The following is a 23,160-nucleotide window of genomic DNA, read 5'->3' on the forward strand; positions in this document are numbered from 1 at the left end:
TAAATGACCAGAGGTCTTTTTACAATTTGGCACTGTGCTGTTTTAACTGGTAATTGCGCGGTCATGCAATGTTGTACCCAAACAAAATTTGCGTCCTTTTCTTCCCACAAATAGAGCTTTCTTTTGATGGTATTTGATTGCCTCTGCGATTTTTATTTTTTGCGATATAAACGTAAAAAGACCGCAAATTTTGAAAAAAAATGATATTTTCTACTTTTTGTTATTAGAAAAATCCAATAAACTCAATTTTAGTCATACATTTAGGCCAAAATGTATTCAGCCACATGTCTTTGGTAAAAAAAAAAGTCAATAATTGTATATTTATTGGTTTGCGCAAAAGTTGTCACATCTACAAACTAAGGTACGTTTTCTGGAATTTACGCAGCTTTTAGTTTACGACTGCCTATCTCATTTCTTGAGGTGCTAAAATGGCAGGGCAGTACAAAACCCCCCCAAATGACCCCATTTTGGAAAGTAGACCCCCTAAGGAAATTGATAAGTGGCATGTTGAGCCCATTGAATATTTTATTTTTTTGCCTCAAGCGATTGAATAATGACAAAAAATATTTTTTTTTTTTTTTTTTTTTACACAAAGTTGTCACTAAATGATATATTGCTCACACATGCTATGTGATATGTGAAATGACACCCCAAAATAAATTCTGCTGCTTCTCCTGAGTACGGGGATACCACATATGTGGGACTTTTTGGGAGCCTAGCCGCGTACGGGGCCCCGAAAACCAAGCACCGCCTTCAGGCTTTCTAAGGGCGTAAATTTTTGATTTCACTTCTCACTACCTATTACAGTTTTGAAGGCCATAAAATGCCAAGATGGCACAAAACCCCCACAAATGACCCCATTTTAGAAAGTAGACACCCCAAGCTATTTGCTGAGAGGCATTTTGAGTCCATGGAATATTTTATATTTTGCCACAAGTTGCGGGAAAATTACAAACTTTTTTTTTTTTTTTTCACAAAGTTGTCACTAAATGATATATTGCTCACGCATGCCATGGGCATATGTGAAATGACACCCCAAAATAAATTCTGCTGCTTCTCCTGAGTACGGGGATACCACATATGTGGGACTTTTTGGGAGCCTAGCCGCGTACGGGGCCCCGAAAACCAAGCACCGCCTTCAGGCTTTCTAAGGGCGTTACAGTTTTGAAGGCCATAAAATGCCAAGATGGCACAAACCCCCCCCCAAATGACCCCATTTTGGAAAGTAGACACCCCTAAATTTAGGGGTACACTAGTGAGACTAGGTAATAAATGGCGGGTGCCCTGAAACTATAAAAAAAATAACTAACCAACCAGCGTCACCTGTAACAGTTATATGGTGATCACTGGTGAAAGGGTTAACTAGGGGGCAATCAGGGGGCTTTATGCGGTAGTATATGGGGGTCCCTGGCGCTATAAAAAGCTGCGGCGAACCTAAATACCTACCTGCCTAACTAGCGTCACCTGTGACACTAATACAGTGATCAGAAAAACGATGGCTTATTAGGCTGGGTTCACACTGGAGCGATGTGGGAACGCCACGAATGCGCGGCGGGTTCCCGCATCGCATGCCTCCCGGCGGCAGTTCACACTGCCCTATGCGAACTGCTGGGAGTGTCAGTGAAATGTTAATGACACCCCCAGATCAGTTCGCATATCGCAGTGCGATCTGCAAACACGGATCGCATGGTGTGAACACCCATGCGATCCGATTCTGCTGCGGACCAAAAAAAGGGTTCCGTGCGAGTTTGCGGCGGGTGCGGCGCGAATTCAGCCATACTATCTGTATGGCTGAATTCGAATCGCACAGAGATCGGATGTGATTTGCACTGCAGTGCGGTGCGAATCACATCCGTTCTCATAAACCGCTGCAATGTGAACCCAGCCTTAGTGACACTGGCGACGGGGGGTGATCACGGGGTTAAACCTTTATTGGGGGGGTTAGGGGGGTACCTTAGAACTAAAGGGGGCTAACCCTAACTGCCCTAACAGTTATTACAGTCACAAATGACACCCGCTGGGTGAACAGGGGGTTAAACCTTTATTAGGTAATAAATGGCGGGTGCCCTGAAACTATAAAAAAATAACTAACCAACCAGCGTCACCTGTAACAGTTATATGGTGATCACTGGTGAAAGGGTTAACTAGGGGGAAATCAGGGGGCTTTATGCGGTAGTATATGGGGGTCCCTGGCGCTATAAAAAGCTGCGGCGAACCTAAATACCTACCTGCCTAACTAGCGTCACCTGTGACACTAATACAGCGATCAGAAAAATGATCGCTTATTAGGCTGGGTTCACACTGGAGCGATGCGGGAACGCCACGAATCCGCGGCGGGTTCCCGCATCGCATGCCTCCCGGCGGCAGTTCAAACTGCCCTATGCGAACTGCTTGGAGTGTCAGTGAAATGTTAATGACACCCCCAGATCAGTTCGCATATCGTAGTGCGATCTGCAAACTCGGATCGCATGGTGTGAACACCCATGCGATCCGATTCTGCTGCGGGCCAAAAAAAGGGTCCCGTGCGAATTTGCGGCGGGTGCGACACGAATTCAGCCATACTATCTGTATGGCTGAACTCGAATCGCACAGAGATCGGATGTGATTTGCACTGCAGTGCGGTGCGAATCACATTCGTTCTCATAAACCGCTGCAATGTGAACCCAGCCTTAGTGATACTGGCAAGGGGGGGTGATCACGGGGTTAAACCTTTATTGGGGGGGTTAGGGGGGCACATTAGAACTAAAGGGGGCTAACCCTAACTGCCCTAACAGTTATTACAGTCACAAATGACACCAATGCAAAAAAAAAAAAAAAAAGCAATTGGTGTCACTGTGACTGGGGGGGCAGGGGTAATTGGGGGGTGATCGGGGGGTAAAGGGGGGGTGTGAGTGTGCCTGGCATGTTCTACTGTGTAGTGTAGTGCTTGTGCAACTCACCGATGCTCTCTCCTCGGTGCCGGAACGAAAAATACCGACACGGAGGAGAGAATACATCACTTCCTCTCCTGTGTTTACATTACAGGAGAGGAAGTGATGTCACGGGACATTTTCATTCGTCGGGAGCGATCGCGAGGGGGTGGCCATGAACGAATGGCCGTCCCCTCGTCCGGGATCGCTCCCGAACTAATACCGACCGCCGCAGGCACCGGCCCGATCGGGCCCCCGACCCGCGGGCAGGCAAGGACGTACATGTAAGCCCTTATGCCTGCCCGTGCCATTCTGTCGACGTACATCGTCGTGCGGCGGTCGGCAAGTGGTTAAAAGGGACATTGTAAAAAAAAAAAAAAAATAAAAAAAAAAAAAATTTAAAGCCTCCCATCCCTCAGAGCTTGAACGCAGAAGCGAACACATACATAAGTTGTAACCACATATGTAAATGGTGTTAAAACTACACGTGAGGTATCACCGCGATTGTTAGATTGAGAGCAATAATTCTAGCCCAAGACCTCCTCCGTAACTCAAAACTGGTAACCTATAGAAATTTTAAACCTCACCTATGGAGATTTTCAAGTGCCAAAGTTTGTCGCCATTCCAAGAACGGGTGCAATTTTGAAGGATGACATGCTAGGTATCAATTTACTCAGCGTAACATTTGCTTATACATTATAGAATTAACTTATGTTTTCTTATGATTCAATAAAAAAAAAAAATATATATATATTTTCTGGAAAAATTGCGTTTGTAAGACCTCTGCGCAAATACGGTGTGACAAAGTATTGCAACGATCTCCATTTTATTCTCTAGGGTGTCTGCTAAAAAAATATATATAATTTTTGGTGATTCTAAGTAATTCTTGCAAAACAACAAGTGTCAAAAATAGACTCGGTCCTTAAAGTGGTTGTAAACCCTTACAAACCACTTTGACCTACAGGTAAGCCTAGATTAAGGCGAATGAAAGGACAGGTTCCCCTTGGGGTTTTCAGGCAGCCTTTGAACTAATAAAATAAATATATTTTTACAAATTTATTTCTGCTTCTTGTCGCTGCCTGAAAACCCCAAGGGGAACCTGTCCTTTCATTCTTTTTAGAATATTTAGCGGTGTGCAGCCAGCTCGTTATTTTATTTCCATGCACTCTCTCTTTTTTCTTACATTTAGCCTAGATTAAGGCTTACCTGTAGGTCCAAGAAATTTCTCCTATACAGTTTAGGAGATATTTCCAAAAAGACAGGCACCGCTGTCTACGGCGCATGCGCCGTAGACAGCGGTGCGCAGGCCGCAGCGATATGCAGCGAGTGTTGACTCCCATGTGCATGCGCGGGAGTGACGTCATCTCTGCTCCGGCGAATCACAGTGCCGGAGCAGCGAGACCCAGAAGTCACTCCAGGATCCATGCAGCGGCAGACATGAAGACAGAGGACCGCTTCGGGGGCTTTGTTCTCAGGTAAGTTATCCATAATGAGCTAGTATGCTATGCATACTAGCTCCTTATGCCTTTGCCTTGCAGGTTGCTTCCCCCCCCCCCCCCATGGGTTTACAACCACTTTAAAGAGGATGTCCAGCCCAAAAATACTGTAGCTGCTGATGTTTAATATTATGGCACTTACATGTCCACGGAGCCTGCAATGTCGGCACCCCAGCCGATCTTCAGGTCGACTCACGGGTGCCGCCGCCACTATTCCTGGTAAGGAAATCAGGCAGTGAAGCCTTTCGGCTTTACTCCTGTTCCCTACTGCGCATGCACGGAGCATGCTTTCTCATTGGCCCGGCGGCAATGGAAGGAGGATGGGGGCTAAACTAGACCTGTCATAAACGGGTCCCCATTCCCCCTCCCCTGGTGCCAAATGTGATGCCGGGGAGGAGGAAGCATATAAGCGGAAGCTGCACTTTTGGGTGGAATTCTGCTTTAAGTGGTTTTGAAGTAACAAACATGTCATACTTACCTGCTCTGTGCAATGGTTTGGTTGCTGGTGAGGGACCTCAGAAGAGGAGGGTTGCACAAGCAGCCCCAATCCTCCTCTTCTGGGGTTCTTCCCCCATACTCCTAGTTCCTTCTCCCTTCTGAATGCCCACATAGTATATGTCTCAGCCTTGCCCCCCTCCTCTCTCCTCACATGCTGTGACTGACAAAGTTTAAATTAGTATTTTGTGTAAAAGGCATGTTTTTAAAATATTTTTGACAATTCAACAGCTTAAAACAAAAAACATAAAATGATTTATTAAAACAGTGTACCAAATAAAATCTGTATATGCCTTTAAAAAAATATATATATCTTCAGTAGGTAAAATTAGTTACATCGTGAAGTTGACTGGCGCATACAGACTTTGTGAAATTTGGTTTAGCATCTAGGTTTCAAAGACCTCTGGTTACAAAAGGGTTAAGTAATATGACCATTAGAGTGGAAAAAAAATATTCTCCTGTACTATAGGATCTTAAACTACAGTATATTCTGGTAGAAATAAGGTAATAAGGTTTGCTGATAAGCAAGCAATGGCTTAGACAACTGTTCTGAGGCTGTGTGGTTAAATCTAGGTTACATTCCTGAGCCAAGAACAAAATGACCTCAATTTGATCTTTATGAAGATAATAAAGCAAACCTGCCTGCATTATACAACGCGGCCACTATAACAAGACTGATATTAAATTGTTATGTAATGAGCCCAGATGCTTCCTGATGTAGGTCTAAAGTAGATAAAGCATTATTCATTTTTTTTCTGCCTAAAAAAGAAACTAAAATGTTTTTTAGGCAGTTTTATTGTTTAAAAGCTTTTATATATTTAACATAACATTTACATAAAAAATTTAACATTCTTAATTTACAAGTAACTAATGCCGTGGAGGCTTTCAAGTCATTTGAGCAGAATTGCAGACTTTCAATAAAGCCCAGCACTAGTTTTGTATTTTTTGAATTTTAATGCAGATAAAGCATCCAGATAGCTTGTGCCTTTGAAAGAAGTGATTTAGATGACATGTACATTTGCAATATTGACCATTTCAATTGTATAGCCTGAAATACAATCCACCATGTGCATAGGGCCGCCACTAGAATGTAGCCACAGCCGCTGGTTTCCCTACTCTCTACCGTAAGGACGTAGATAAAAGGGGGGTTAGGGGGTCGGAAGCCCAAGAGCACCCTGCCCAAATGCTGTTAGTCCCTGCTGCTGCATGGAGCCACGCCGTTCAGCCTCAGTAATCAGATCTGTCAGAATATAGGCTGAGAGGCAGTGTGGTCCCCAGCCTTCCCCCTCCTCCATTCTTGCCTTCCTATTTCTCTGAAAGTCAGGACAAGCACATGATCATCTGGGGAGCCAAAAGAGATGAATTGGGGCTGCTCTGTGCAAACAATTCACTTTAAGAGCATAGGCTTGGGCAATGGTGGGGCAGGAAGCTGTTCCCCTAACAGGGACCAATGGGAACTTCCAAGACAGAGTTGGTCTTTCTAACTGAGAAAGTGGCTGAGATATAAACTCATAACATGAACAACATGCAGGCAGTGAAGGGAAATTTTCTTCTGATATAGACAGAGATGGTATAAAAGAAAATTCTAGTTCAAAAGGAAAAAGAACGAAACCACCTTAAAAAGAAAGGAGGCTCTAAGCCTCAACACCTTATAATTTCTGAAAGATCAAAAAGGAAAAAAGGCAACAAACTACACTTCTATCCTCTGTGGTCTGAATCAACAATCGTATTTACAAGTAACCCAATAAAATCTAGCATTGATGCAGAGAACTCTTCCCTGGATAAAGTGGAAGAGGGGCCACAGAGAGTTATGGTTATCTCCAAGCAGTAAGTTAACGTAAAGGATAAGTTCACCTTTGGAAACATGTTACACACTCCACCTGTTTTTAGGGTGGAACATGTAACGTTCCTGATTCTGCAGCCGCTCAGCGATATCCACACTCTCTGTGACAGCAGTACAGGGAGAAGTTCCCTGTACTAGCTGCCACTTTTTAATAAGCATCCTTTGCAGCTGTCAGCTTGTAGTTTTCAATGAACCACCACTGCTCTGTTCAGCACTGTGGTAGTTAATTGATTTTTCCCATCATTGTAAAGTGGCCTGCCTGTACAATGTACGGGGAAGACAGCTCACACTAAATCTGCAGGAGACCTGCATGGCATCATGCTTCTGCAAAAAAATAATAATAATAAAAGCTAATTTTTTTTACCTGCAAAAAAAACATGCATTTTTTTTTTTTTTAAAGTGAAATTCTCCTTTTAGAAGAGGAGCCAGCCTTAGGAGGAACATTGCAGGCTGCTCTGGAACTGTCAGTATGTTCTGCAATGTAGCATTTAAAAGGGGAATACAGTAAAACACATTCACTTTGAGCTTTGCCATTCAGCAATGTTGCAAAAAAAAACACAAATTGATTGATTTGATCTAATTTTTTTCAGCAGACTTTGTTGAATATATTTTGTGATAAATATGCAAGGGTGAGCAAATTACATAAACATTGTGCTTGCAAACAAAGAAAAATACTTATTTTCAAATTTACTATTTAAAAATAAATAACTATATATGTATACAAATTTTCTATAAAATTAAAAACCTCCCCCCTCCCCCCCCCAAAAAAAAATTCTCCGGAATTAATGGGGAGAAAATGATTCGGGAACTCAAGTGGTTTATCAAATTAAATGAAGTTTGAAGAATTTAAACAAAGGAAAACCAAAATATCTATAAAAACTAAAACTTGTTTGTGGCTTTTACCTTCTCTTTGCAGCTAGATAGCATGCTGATTATGCTAAGACACACGGATTGCACTGATAGTGCAGGAGACCAGTCCTCCGTTAAAATTGATAAACAGATATGACCATTGCTATAAACATGAGGATGGACAGGGATATTATCACCGGTGAACATAACCTGAAAGAAGAAAACAACTAAATTTAGGATCTCAGCAACAGTTTACAAATTCTATTTATCATCAGCCGTGCGGTTGCTAGTGGGAGCTACAGAACTGCATTACTCACAAATTTCTTGCAATTCCTAGAGACTCCAGTGGCAGACAGAGCCCTGCTGGTCAAAATCTGCAGCCCAAATCAAAATGTTGCAGCCGCTGTATGTAAACAGCCCCATGCAGCTGTTATTTTACAGTTGGGGTGGGTGGCAACACCACAGCTCAGTTGCCCATTTTTATCCCCCCCCACCCAAATGCCCATTTGAAAGTGACCTACTTCATGAGCAGTTGTACTCATTATTCCTAGTGCCAGACATTTGTTTTATATATGTTTATGTACTTAAAGACCTTCCCAGGTCCAAATATTATTATAATTATATCTCAAGGACACAGTGGTGACATTGTGGCTGGTGGGTAAAACTGTTCATGGTGGGGGATGCAGACATTGAATACACATGGAAATGCCAGCCAAATGCTGAAGATTCTGCCACCGCCTACAGCCTTGCAAGAGAGGGAAGACCAAGGCACAAGGGGCAGGACAGGTGACAGCTAAGTATTTTCTTCTTTGGCAAAGTGTTTTTTTTTTTAAATCATTTTAAATTCAGCAGAGTTGCTTTAAACAGGTTGCCGCCTCTTTCATGGTGTTACAAAATTCCTCGTGCATTCTCCTCTGACGCAAAACAAGCAAAACTGCAATGGGAAAATGAGACTCCCTTGAAACTGCCACGTCATAGGCTGACCTGGAAAATTAGGTGCAGAAATCTTACCGGTGAAGTAAGGTCGTATGTAATTCAGTCCACAGACCTTCTAACTTTACATGACAACAAAACAAACTTACTTTCACATAAATTACAATCTGAAGGAATCCGCAGCAATGCCACATCACCTCCTGAACTGTGGCCTGATTCATTTAGCATGGCCTAGGGAACACCAAGATTCTCTGTCATTTATGGAGCTTAGAGAGTAATCAATGATCCCGTCTCGCTAATCAGCACTCATATGCTACCGCACCACACCCTCCAACAGTTGCTCTACAAACTATTACCCATAATTATTATTATAGATACATCTACTTTGGCTTCAAGCCCAATTCAAGCCCAACTTAACTTTAGCATAGAATGAGAATGTTTTTATTGCCATCTGCCTGTATCTGTCCAGTTTGACACCCCCACCTATGTTAACTACACAGACCAAAGGCAATTCAGTTTTATGACAGCCAAGATAACATTTAGGGAGAATTTTTTTGTATTGTTTGTGGTGTTGTTTTTTTGAATTTTTAACATTACCTGAGGAGAATCAAAGGGATATCGACTGCTGAACTTAAATAAAAGTTGAAACTTCTCTCCTTCATATAATGTTCCTGGTGCCCCTTCCATATCTACGATCCACCTGTCAAAATAAAGGGAGATGAGTGAGACATGATTCAAGCATGCAGCAGAGCCAACGATATTCTTCTTCTAGATTGCATATGGGGTGGATCTGGTGGAATCCGCCTGCTCAGTGGGGGGGGGGGGGGGAGATCTCTCCACTGACCAACACTGAGCAGGCAGATGACAGGTCCGTGTCTGCCCTGTTATGCAGAGCACACAAGGACATAGCCTGCTCTCCTCTATGAGGCTGTTGGATGGAAACGGACTGCATGTCCATTTCCATCCGATTGTCATCCGATCTGACCATTGGATGGAAGGGGAACATATCGCCATATGTCTGTTTTCAGCGGATTCTGTCAGATCGGATACCCGGCAGGTGTCAGCAGACATCCGCCGCCCCATAGAGGACAATGGGTAGTCTGATTGGGTCCACCTGAAAAACGGACAGGCGGACCGATCCGTCCGCTGGTGTGAAAGGGACCTTAGGTAGTCACTTTACTGGAGCTCAGGACCACTTACTACAAGGAAGATCATTTATTATATATATATATATATATATATATATATATATATATATATATATATATACACATATACATACACACACACACATATATATACTGTTGTAGTATAGTGTGACACATCATTTAGGCTGGGTCCACACTATTGCCAATTGGATGTGGGTTTACCCGCATCCAATTTGCATAGCAGGAGATTGTGACCGGCTGTCTATGAAGCTGATTCGCACATCCCTGAAGCAAATTGTACAGGAGTCCTGTGCGTCTTTTGGTCCGTTTCAGGTACGAATTCAGCCCAAAATTTGTACTGAAATCGGACCTGAAACGGTGAATGGGGATGCACCGGACTCCTACTGTGAGCTTCTGCGTGCTGAAGTGTGAACCCGGCCTTAGTCGTGTAAAGTTAGTGATAGGTCTTTTTACATTGGGACTCCGAAGTAAGCAACCCCCCCCCCCCCCCAAAAAGGTTTCTGGATGAGAAAAGCCTAGTCACATGATGTCAAACTCCTAAGACCAACCTCTCCAAGCATATAGCACAGCGTTGTGCGGAGAACCCTCCAACAGGCGCATTTAATGAATGGCGTGAAAAATGCAGAATGTGGTGTGGCATAAATACTGAGGTGTCCATTGTAGAGTGGATAGCTGCATCTGCACTCCATTATAAATAGGGTGCCTTGTGCAATGAAAGAATGCTCTTTTCTTGTATTGCTTTATTTAGGAAACCATAAGTAAAATTGTAAAAATTCACAAGACTCGCTTCCTCTAGAAAGTGTTAGCTGTCATTTGACCCCATGACTTCCATTACTCACAGACTTAAAACAAATATGGAGATCAAATTTAAAACTTGTTCCAGGTCAGTGACCAGGGCTGTATTCACACCTGAGCGTTGCATTTTCGGGCGTTTTCATGGGCATTTTTGTACTGCATTTTTGAACTTTGTTTTTTGTTTTTTTTATTAGCCAATAGAGAAAGATATAAACTGTTTCATCATCTGTTGCTGTTATTTAGCGTTTCATCCACTATTTATTATTAATGTATTCATTTTTGTAAGGGGTTAGGCTTTAAAGGTACTGGTTAGGGATATATTTATTTTTTATTTACTGATTATTTTGTTAAGTTAGGATTAGGTTTTAATATTAGGGTTACGGGTTAATATTAAAGGGTCAATGGTTGTGGCTAGGGTTTTTTTTTTTTATTATTATTTATATTTATTATTTTTATATTTATTATTGCTTTAGGATTATTAATGTTTATGCATTTTATTTATTTCAATATTATCAATAATTTTTTTTTTTGCATTTTAGCAGAAAAACTCTCGGAAACGTGCATCAAAACACTTAAGACCGTGCAAATCAAGCATTTCTATGGAACAAAAAGCGCTTAAAAAAATGCACCAATCTGCCGATTCGAGCTACAAAAAAAGCTCCAGAACTTTGAGCTTCAGGCAAATTGTAGTTGAGACGTGAACCATTCCCTATAGAGAATAATTGATTTATTTTTTTTCTTCTCCAGCGTTTTAGAGCTTCGAACTTTAAGCCAGGGGTTGACAAATTTGCTTGGAATCTAGGAGCCAGCTAAAAAAGTTAGGAGCCGGGTCCGTGATGGCGATCCGGACCTGTCCCTGGCCTGACATGGAGACAAGTGAGGGGAAGATAGCCCCAAGCCCCCCACCTGTCTCCAAGTCATTGCCCCCCATAGCTCTTAGAGGGACATTTTTTTTTTTTTTTTCAAATGACAATTTTTTTTTTTAAATTGCATTTTAGTGTAAATATGAGATGTGAGGTCTCTCTGACCCCAGATCTCATATACAAGAGGACCTGTCATGCTTTTTTCTATTACAAGGGATTTTTACATTCCTTGTAATAGGAACAAAAGTGACACACATTTTTTTTTTTTTTTTTTAAAGAACAGTGAAAAAAATAAAAATAAAAGTTAAAATAAAAAAAAAATATTTTAAACGCGCCCTGTCCCGCCAAGCTTGCGTGCAGAAGCGAACGCATATATGAAAGCGGTGTTCAAACCACACATGTGAGGTATCGCTGCGATCGGTAGAGTGAGAGCAATAATTCTAGCCCCAGACCTCCTCTGTAACTTAAAAAGTGCAACCTGTAGAATTTTTTAAATGTCGCCTATGGAGATTTTAAAGGGTAAAAGTTTGTCGCCATTCGATGAGCGGGCGCAATTTTGAAGCATGACATGTTTGGTATCGATTTACTCGACGCAACATTATCTTTCACAATATTAAAAAAAATTGGGCTAACTTTACTGTCTTATTTTTTTTTTGTTTTTATTAAATACATTTTCCCCAAAAAAGTGCGCTTGTAAGTCCGCTGTGCAAATACGGTGTGACAAACAGTATTGCAACGACCACCATTTTATTCTCTAGGGTGTTAGAATAAAATATATATATAATTTTTAGGGGTTCTGAGTAAAGGGAAGAAAGATAGGCTGGCAGACAGGGAAAATTAGCATTACATCCATTAGCATTGCTGGTTGTAATTCCAACGGCCACCACAAGAGGGCGCCAGATTACAGAAGGAACCATAGGATCGTAGAAGGCCTCAAAGCCGGGGGCTAAATTACCGGCCGGCGGCGGCGCGGCCCGACGCGATCGCGCCGGGGGGGGCCACGGAGACAGCATACCCCCAGCTGTGCTGCCCCAGGCGCCAGGTCTGGAATTCTAGTCGCAAATGCGACCGGGCGCCCGGGTTTTGTCGAGCCCTGCTTTAAGCTACAAAAGACTGAGGTGTTAATAGGGCCTAGGTATTTTATCAAGATGGTCAGCATAAAGGCAAATATGCAAATGCAAATAGCATTTTCAGGAGGGTCTGGCAGTTGCAGCGCTCAGGATTCTTTTAATGATACTGGTGTGATTCTTCATACAGTGATGACAACATGCATTGCTCTTCCACAAATAATTTCTGGAAAAATGCTCCAATTACTGTATCTCCAGTCACAAGAATGGCTGCATGCTTTGTTCTGGGTCCTGGTCCTCCGAGTACAAAGCTCAAAGTAACTGGAGCACATAATCTTTCAACAGGCATGACATACATATCATGTGTTCATAGAAGACTGAGTAACTGGGATGGATGTGTGTTCTCAGGTCTCCAACATGAATGTGATACACAGGAACTGATGTGTGCTATGTACATTACAGCAATGCAGTGCGAGTGTGGACTGCCTACAATTGTTAACACTATACCCCTATAAATAAGAATATATGCCACATGACATTGGCAGGATTTCTGCTGGGCCCAGCCAAACCTCCAAACAACTGGAAAATATCATCTGCAGCCCTGCTCCAAACATTTCCACTAGATATTAAAGCAGGGGTTGACAAATTTGCTTTGAATTTAGGAGCCAGTTTTTTTTTTTTAAGGCCACTCATTTTCACCCCCTATCCCTAACTCACAATGGAGCACCCAGTCAATAACTCCAATGAAACGCTGTTACATCAGGGTTATGGGCTGACCAGAAAAAGTAAGGCTGGCAACAGATGGAACTGGCTGGCACTGGCAGGTGGCACTGGTTTGGAACTGGCAGGTGGCACTGGTTTGGAACTGGCAGGTGGCACTGGTTTGCAACTGGCAGGTGGCACTGGTTTGCAACTGGCAGGTGGCACTGGTTTGCAACTGGCAGGTGGCACTGGTTTGCAACTGGCAGGTGGCACTGGTTTGCAACTGGCAGGTGGCACTGGTTTGCAACTGGCAGGTGGCACTGGTTTGCAACTGGCAGGTGGCACTGGTTTGCAACTGGCAGGTGGCACTGGTTTGCAACTGGCAGGTGGCACTGGTTTGCAACTGGCAGGTGGCACTGGTTTGCAACTGGCAGGTGGCACTGGTTTGGAACTGGCAGGTGGCACTGGTTTGGAACTGGCAGGTGGCACTGGTTTGGAACTGGCAAGTGGCACTGGTTTGGAACTGGCAAGTGGCACTGGTTTGGAACTGGCAAGTGGCACTGGTTTGGAACTGGCAAGTGGCACTGGTTTGGAACTGGCAAGTGGCACTGGTTTGGAACTGGCAAGTGGCACTGGTTTGGAACTGGCAAGTGGCACTGGTTTGGAACTGGCAAGTGGCACTGGTTTGGAACTGGCAAGTGGCACTGGTTTGGAACTGGCAAGTGGCACTGGTTTGGAACTGGCAAGTGGCACTGGTTTGGAACTGGCAAGTGGCACTGGTTTGGAACTGGCAAGTGGCACTGGTTTGGAACTGGCAAGTGGCACTGGTTTGGAACTGGCAAGTGGCACTGGTTTGGAACTGGCAAGTGGCACTGGTTTGGAACTGGCAAGTGGCACTGGTTTGGAACTGGCAAGTGGCACTGGTTTGGAACTGGCAAGTGGCACTGGTTTGGAACTGGCAAGTGGCACTGGTTTGGAACTGGCAAGTGGCACTGGTTTGGAACTGGCAAGTGGCACTGGTTTGGAACTGGCAAGTGGCACTGGTTTGGAACTGGCAAGTGGCACTGGTTTGGAACTGGCAAGTGGCACTGGTTTGGAACTGGCAAGTGGCACTGGTTTGGAACTGGCAAGTGGCACTGGTTTGGAACTGGCAAGTGGCACTGGTTTGGAACTGGCAGGTGGCACTGGTTTGGAACTGGCAGGTGGCACTGGTTTGGAACTGGCAGGTGGCACTGGTTTGGAACTGGCAGGTGGCACTGGTTTGGAACTGGCAGGTGGCACTGGTTTGGAACTGGCAGGTGGCACTGGTTTGGAACTGGCAGGTGGCACTGGTTTGGAACTGGCAGGTGGCACTGGTTTGGAACTGGCAGGTGGCACTGGTTTGGAACTGGCAGGTGGCACTGGTTTGGAACTGGCAGGTGGCACTGGTTTGGAACTGGCAGGTGGCACTGGTTTGGAACTGGCAGGTGGCACTGGTTTGGAACTGGCAGGTGGCACTGGTTTGGAACTGGCAGGTGGCACTGGTTTGGAACTGGCAGGTGGCACTGGTTTGGAACTGGCAGGTGGTACTGGTTTGGAACTGGCAGGTGGCACTGATTGGCAGGTGGCACTGGTTTGGAAGTGGCAGGTAGCCCTGGTTGGTGATGGCAGGTGGCCCTGGTTGGCGATGGCACTAGTTGTCACTGGCAGATGGCACTGATTGGTGTTGGCAGGTGGCACTGGTTGGCGGTGGCACTAGTTGGCACTGATTAGCAGAGGCACTGGCAGGTGGCACTGATTGGTGGTGGCACTGGCTGGTGGCACGTTGCACTGATTGGTAGTGGCACTGGTTGGCACTGTCAGGTGGCACTGATAGGCGGTGGCAGGTGGCACTGGCTGGCGGTGGCAGGCACGTGGAACTGCCAGATGGCATTGGCAGGTGACACTGGTTTGAAACTGGCAGGTGGCACTGGCGGTGGCACTGGTTGTCACTGGCAGATGGCACTGGTTGGCGGTGGCGCTGGTTGGCGGTGGCGCTGGTTGGCACTGACTGGCGGTGGCACTGATTGGTGGTGGCAGGTGGCACTGGTTGGTGGTGGCACTGGTAGGTTGCACTGATTAGCGGTGGCAAGTGGCACTGGTTGGCGGTGGCACTGGCAGGTGGCACTGATTGGTAGTGGCAGGTGGCACTGGTTTGCACTGGTAGGTGGCCCTGATTGGTAGTGGCAGGTGGCACTGATTGTCACTATATATGTCTCATCCATGAAATTTTTGTGACTGGACTATGGGTAATGGTGGGTACCTAATGCTGTATAGGCCCCCACCATAATATTACGGTCATTTTTTCTTCCTTTGGATGGTAACCTACACGTATGTATTATGTATATATATATATTTTTTGAACCAAGCCACCCATTTTTGGGACATACATGCAGTTAGACAGCCATCATCAATGCATGTGGCCATTTGTCAAATAAAGGGGGGGATTTATCATAGGATTTAATGTTTGTATTTTTCATTGGTTATTTTTCATTAGTTATTTTTACATTTGAGTTCCACCATTATGTTATGATGGAACTCCAATTTTATTTTAACAAACTGGTCGTTGACCGTCTTTGTCCTTCTTCATCCTTTCTATTATGTGGTAATCAATCCGAAGGGACTGGTCATTTGTGGGTTAAACCGATTATGTACGGACGTTTTGGTCTGCACCTATGGCAGGGCTCCCTACCTCACCCATAGGCTATTTAAATCTTTAGCATGAGGGTGTGGGCGTACCCCTGATGACGTCAATTTGTGACGAAACGATCGTCGGGTAGATACGTCTACATCTCGTGCTATTTTTATCTGCTTGATTTTATATTTTTGCTAGCATTTTTCTTCGTTCAATTTTATGCGACTCGATCGAGTCATTTGTAGCTTTCAACGTCTATCTGGTTGAAAAATAAAGTTCACGTGTTTTAGACTTTATCACACGATTGGGCGTTTTTTTTCCTTTTTCATCCATTTGGTGACACGCCAACTTGAAATTTTCGAACTGACCGGAACGGACGACGTTCAAGGAACATCCGAAGGTGTGGGTCAGTTTTCACCTTCCTGCCCCCAAAGGTGATTCGAATCATCCATTTATACGAGGAGTGTCGGAGGAACGATCTTGTCCGATCCTACTCGTTTGGGAGTTCGTATCTGCGCACACTAATGGTTGCTCTGGTAAGCCTTTACTACTTACTTAAATTGTACAGCGAAAGAATTTACGTGGTCAAGCACCTACACCAGTGATACCTGGGACCAACTTTAAAGTTTTATTCACTTACGTTTCACTTAATGAACTTTTATCTTCACATATATGGGGCCTTGTAAATCATTTCACTCATCCAAGGCATGGGACTTGTTTTGATTTGTTTTTCAATCTTGTTGTTTATTTTTTTCACTTAATTATAAGTTTGTGCTTCATAGCAATAAGCTGTAATTTAAACAACTATTTGCCTTTTTTAAAAGAAATTTTAGATCTTTTTGGTTTAATAACCAATTTTAATTTATTGCTTCTTTGTTTATTGCACAATATGCACATTTATATTTTTTACTATTGATGTTTTACTTTTTGGAAACATTATCTTTGAAGTTTTTTCCTGATCTATTGCTTCACTGTATTCAGTCACGTGTTATATCTATACACATCAAGCGCTGCACTGTTTTTCACATTTCTGTTATTTAGACCTAGTATCTGTTTTTTTGTGCTTAGCTGCTATTTCTCTTAAATTGATTTCTTCCATATCAACTAATTTTTTACCAAGCGCAAGTTTTACTTTTTGTTTTTTACTGATTGTCACTGGCAGGTGGCACTGATTGGCGGTTGCAGGTGGTATTGATTGGCGGTGGCACTGGTTGGCACTAGCAGGTTGTACTGATTGGTGTTGGCACTGACACTGGCAGGTGGCACTGGCAGGTTTCACACGGAGCACTCTGTTACTAAAATGTAACAGAGGAGCTGTCAGAATTGAGCTTAATGTCGGAATGGGGGGGACCCGGCCGGGTGGGCGGGACTCAGCAGCTATCAAACACCAGCCAACAATTGGGCTGCTTAAGAAAAGGGGCGGGGCCACATACACGTAGCGGCCCGCCCAGATCCCATTGGCTGGTGTTTGATAGCTGCTGGGTCCCGCCCACACCGACATCAAGCTGAAATCTGACAGATCCTCCTCTCTCCGTTGCTTGTCAGTTTCACAAACTTAGCGTGGCGCCGCCGAGTGTGGAGGAGGGAGGAGGACGGCAGTCAGTGTTCATGCGCTGCATGTCTGGGGCATCAATAGTGAGTGGGCTGGTGGCAGATTAGGTGCCAGGTTGCGATTTCTGGTCGCATTGGCGACCTGGTGCCTGGGGTTTGTCGAACTCTGTATTAAAGGAACCTGTATTAAGATATATAAGCAGAAAATTTTGAAAAAGGATTCAGACTGAGAATTCCCAAGTTATTGGCTAAAAGCTTGTTCCAGGATTAGAGAAAATAGAACCTTGAAGAAAAAATTGGGAAGGAAGAAGGAAATCGCAAAGGCAACTTTTGTAAAGTTACCAATACAGGTTTTCTTTAAAGGGGTTGTAAACCCTCTGGATTTTTAACCTCAATGCATTCTATGAGTAAAGGTGAAGAACCTCTTGTAGTGCACCAGCCCCCCAGAGCCCCCCCTTTTTCTTACCTGAACCCGATCGTTCCATTGACGGGGACGAGCACAGCAGCTCCAGCCGCTGTCTCAGGTCCTCATTGGATAGATTGATAGCAGAGCAGCCACTGGCTCCCCTTACTGTCAATCAAATCCAGTGACATGGGAGTCGGGGAGTGGGGCCGAGTCCAGCTGTCAGTATCAATGGACGCAGCAGCAGGACTTGGGAGCTTGCCTGCATGGGTGCCCCCTTAGAATGCGAGTCTCTGGAGGGGCACTTGACGCGGGGAGGAGCCAGGAGCGCCATTGGGGGACACCGGAAGAGGAGAATTAGGGCCGCTGTGTGCAAAACCCTTGCACAGAGGAGGTAAGTATACCATGTTTGTCATTAAAAAAACAAACAAAAACCTTTACAACCCCTTTAAGGTAGAACTCTGGTCGCTGCGGAATAATAAATTGTCAAAATTTTGGAGAAGCTGTTTCTTGGTAACACTCACTCCCAGCCCCCCTTCCACCAGATCACACGGATGCCTTATACACACACAATGCTCCAGTTCTCTGCCCCCCACCCCACTCTGCATCATACTGCTGCCTTACACAAACTCCTCATTGTATCTCACCTCCTTATCCAGCAATGTGCTAGAGCTCCGTGCTTCCTCCCAAAGTCTGACAAGCTGCCCTTGCAAGTCGCCTCCTTCACCTCCTGCTTTCTGCACTACACCCGGCATCTCCCTCTGAGCTCAAAGAAGCCGGAACTACAGAGTATGTATTGGGTATGAATGTGTGCTGACAGTATTGACCATCAGTATGCATTGAGAACAATACTGGAAACATTGGGCGGTATTGCATCCGCCAAAATGTTGATTTGTGTCAGAACCACCAAAAGTTTCTTGTGGTCCACAGACCACTGGTTGGTGACCACTGCTCTAGAGTTCATAAAGTACAGAGGTTATTGAAGATTAGTCTAAAAACCTATATACTGCCTGTTAAAGTAGAACTATAGGCAAAACTTTTATTTCATTTTGTATTTAGTAAAGGAGGGTTATAAAAAGTCAAATTTCTTTTTTCTTTTCAGCTGTGTCCAATTGGGGAGATTTACCTTCACTTCTTGTCCCATAACTACAACAGAAAGTGGGAGGAAATCCCTGAAAATTAAGGGAAATGCCTTGGGAACCCCCAGGTCTCCAGAACTAGTCTCTCCTCTGGAAGATTTCCCCTCTATTCATTTTCTACCGACAACCCATTATCTGGCATTTTCTTTTACTTTCAAAGATAATGGTAAACAAGACAAATGTTAAAGTGTTTGTTACCCTAACCTGTTCTTTTAAAGCATTTTATACAGCACAGTGCCTGTGCTGTGTAATTTGCCCCCCTGTATTACCTGGCTAATCATGCCTGGCTATGCCCTCTCCTATGCAAACTGACTATGGTATATCATGGCTGCTCAGTCCTGACACCGTGGTCAGTTTACGTGCCTCCATCAGCCGCAGCTCTCCACTCCCTCTCCTGTCTTCTCCTCCCCCTCCCCTCCTTGCCTGTCAGCTCCCCTAATCCACTTCTCCTCGGTGCTCACATAACTGCCCTTTGGTCTCCTCCTCTCCTCATCCCAGCTGATGCCAACAGGGGGATACCCAGCACCCCCCCTGCAGCTCGGGAGAGGAGACCAGTGGGCAGTCACATGAGCAGCGCTCGTAAATAAGGTATTATACAGCATATTTTTATAAATGACATTCACTGGGAAGCTTAATGTTATCTAATAAATGAAACTATAAAAAGAGAAAAAGTGGCTCTACCACTTTAAGGATTCATCTCCCTAAAAGGGTCACAGACAGCAATAAAAACCTAATAGTTTGTCCAAAACTAAAAGCATGTTTTTCTATTAGTTATACTTTAAGAATGTGTAAATATCTGAATGTTTATAGCTTGAGCAGGGTTCTGCTTAAGGCCCCTTTCACACTGGGGCGGTGCGGGCGTCGGCGGTAAAGCGCCGCTATTTTTAGCGGCGCTTTACCGTCGTTTTAGCGGCGGTCTGCGGGCGCTAGCGGGGTGGTTTTAACCCCCGCTAGCGTCCGAAAAAGGGTTAAAACAGCCCGCAAAGCGCCGCTGCAGCGGTGCTTTGCCGGCGGTATTGCCGCGCTGTCCCATTGATTTCAATGGGTAGGAGCGGTTTAGGAGCAGTGAATACACCGATCCTTCACCGCTCCAAAGATGCGGCTAGCAGGACTTTTTTCACTGTCCTGCCAGCGCACCGCTCCAGTGTGAAAGCCCTCCGGCTTTCACACTGGAGTGAAAGGGGCCGGTTTTTTTCAGGCGCTACACAGGCGCTATTTTTAGTGCTGTAACGCATGAAAACCACCCCAGTGTGAAAGGGGCCTTAAGAAAAGTTCACTAGATGAGCATTTTCAAATCATGCCAAGTGCCCATCAACTACGGGGAATAAAACTCTAACCAGCTAAAAAGGACAGCATGAAACTCTGTGTTCTCCGGACACAACTGCATGCAAAGTTTGGGTGAAAGCAAGCAATTCCTAATTTGAAATTACAGAGAAGCACAAATCCTGAAAAAGCAAAGCAGCTTTTTGTAATGAAAAACTCGAATGAGGAACAATCAGTTTTCAAATATCATCATTGGAGAACAAGTCTTTAAAACGGTATTAAAGGATCTGCGTTTAAAAAAAAAAAAAAAAAAAAACAAGACAAAAAACAAACGAGTCATACTTACCCACGATGTGCAGTCACTTTGCCCCAATCCTCCTCTTCGAGTTCCCAGCCGGAATTTCTGGCTCCTCCCCTTGACCAGTGCCGCCAATAGCAATCCATTCACTATGGAGCACTGGTGCGCGTTCGCTGCCATGCCCTGCTCTATGTTTCTATAAGATACAGAACAGTGGCTGCCGCCCCCCCCTCACTCTCTCCTTATTGGCTCACTGGCTGTGTTTGACAGCAGTGGGAGCCAATGGCTCCCGATGCGGTCTCAGCCAACGAGGGGCGGGAGTACTGATAATATATATATATATATATATATATATATATATATATATATATATATATATATATATATATAGACACACACACCGACCACTTTATTAGGTACACAGGTAGGCATCTAGACAAGTTGAAGACGACTTGCTGAAATTCAAACAGAGCTTCAGAATGGGGAAGAATGTAGATTTAAGTGACTTTGAGCATGGCATGGTTGTTGGTGCCAGATGGTGCTGATCAAAGTATTTCAAAAACTGCCGATTTACTGGAATTTTCACACACAACCATCTCCAGGGTTTACAGAGAATGGTCGGAAAAGAGAAAATATCCAGTGAGTGGCAGTTGTGTGGATGAAAGGCCTTGTTGATGTCAGAGGTCAGAGAATAGGCAGACTGGCTCAAGATGATAGAAAGGCAACAGTAACTCAAATAACCACTTGTTTCAACCAAGGTATGCAGAATACAATTTCTGAATGCACAACACATCAAACCTTGAAGCCAATGGGCTACAGCAACAGAAGACCACACCGAGTGCCACTCCTAACACCTAAGAACAGGAAACAGGAGGCTACAATTCACACAGGCTCACCAAAATTGGACAACAGAAGATTGGAAAAACATTGCCTGGTCTGATGGGTCTCGATTTCAGCTGCAACATTCAGATGGTATGATCAGAATTTGCCATAAACAACCTGAAAGCATGAATGCACCTTTGGGATGCGGTGGAACAGGAGATTCGCATTATGGATGTGCAGCTGACAAATCTGCAGCAACTGCATGATGCTATCATGTCACTATGGACCAAACGCTCGAAGGAATGTTTCCAACACCTGGCCGGTGAGTGTATATATTATATATATATATATATATATATATATATATATATACATATATACACACACACACACACACACACACACACACATATATATATATATAGATATATACACACACACACACATTATATTTGTATGACAATTTAAAACTGTTTTTTTTTCCCTTAATTTATAGAAGCTCCTCCTGCTCATGTTTCCCTGCAGACAGGCTGGGAAAGAGCTGGGTCATGTGACCGCTGTATATGACATTGGAAAAAGGTACTTAGATTATTATTTTTTATTAAAGTGGTTGTAAACCATTACAAACCACTTTGACCTACAGGTAAGCCTAGATTAAGGCTTACCTGTAGGTCCAAGCAATATCTCCTAAACCTATATGGTTTAGGAGATATTTGCCCGAAAACGGGCACCGCTGTCTACGGCACATGCGCCGTAGACAGCGGTGCGCAGGCGCACTGAGCGCGGCAGTTCCAAGAATGGAGCTGCGGCATTTGTCGACTCCCTGCACATGCGCGGGAGTGACGTCATCGCGGCTTCGCCGAATGACAGCGGCGGAGCTGCGAGACGCCACCAGCAAGATGGATGCGGCGGACTATAGGGGACAGCGGCGACTTCGCTGGCTCCTGTGTCAGGTAAGTGACACATAATGGGCTACTATGCGATGCATAGTAGTCCATTATGCTTTACCTTTGCAGGGAAAAAAAGAGGAAGTAAACTCATCAGGGTTTACTTCCTCTTTAAATCAATAACAGTACCGTCATCCACATACAGAAATGGAAGGGACCATGTAAAGTAAGCAATGTGTGTTAGTATCACTTTAAGCAGGCAAAATAGGGTTTTCCCACAATCCCCTCAATTTAATTTTATCAGGGCCTCTCTGTTTATTTTTTGGAATGCCCCTGTCTAGAATTGCAGAAATCAGCTGGTATACTCCGCTTTTTTTCCTAAGTATGAAGAATCAATAAATACTGTATAAGAGTACGTCCCAGTAATGAATCGTGATGGATAATACGCCCAGTTTGCCCGTGCTCTTTGCGCAGTAATATATATTTCACATTGACAATCAAAAACTGAACAGATCATATAGATCATTTCATGGAATTGAAACATATCACACGGCTGAGAATGAAAAACGAACAAAGCTTCGATTATCAGAACAAACCCTGGCTGAAAATTCCAGCTTCTAGCGATGTCAGCTATAATTATTTTGTAAGAGCGTTGCGTCACTGAGTAAATGGAAGATGTTCTCTGGTGTCTGACATGTAATTAGGAGTTCCCGAGAAACCCGAATATCACTGCTACAAAACTAGCTCTGTTGTTTTTATGGACGGAAACAGTTTAATTGTGAACACGATACCCGGGCAACTCCTTTCTTGTGTTTGTTTAGGCAACCAGCAATTTGGAGCAAAGATGACTGCCGTGCATATGCACCAACGTTTGACATATTTACACTTGAAGCAATTGATTTTCTACTAGCTTTTAAAAAATGACCTAAGGCTGCGGCCTGCCAGCTCACATCAATGAGTTAAGACTGACTATTACTGGATTATACTGGGTTACAAAACTATTAGATGATGTAAAAATAAGAA

General features: G+C 44.1%; 1 protein-coding gene across 1 annotated transcript in view; it reads right to left on the bottom strand.

The window, feature by feature from the left end:
• UBE2W (ubiquitin conjugating enzyme E2 W) overlaps positions 1-23,160 on the bottom strand; it is a 69,807-nt gene that overhangs the window by 13,875 nt on the left and 32,772 nt on the right. The window contains exons 3-4 of the mRNA XM_077492881.1: positions 9,123-9,225; positions 7,647-7,802 (exon numbers count right to left, since the gene is read on the bottom strand). Coding sequence (XP_077349007.1) covers positions 7,647-7,802; positions 9,123-9,225 — 259 coding nt within the window. The remainder of the gene's footprint in view (positions 1-7,646; positions 7,803-9,122; positions 9,226-23,160) is intronic.

This window comes from Lithobates pipiens, unplaced genomic scaffold (genome assembly GCF_037356315.1).
Source record: "Lithobates pipiens isolate NorthernLeopardFrog02 unplaced genomic scaffold, aLitPip1_a1.2 Scaffold_19, whole genome shotgun sequence".
NCBI lineage: Eukaryota > Metazoa > Chordata > Amphibia > Anura > Ranidae > Lithobates > Lithobates pipiens.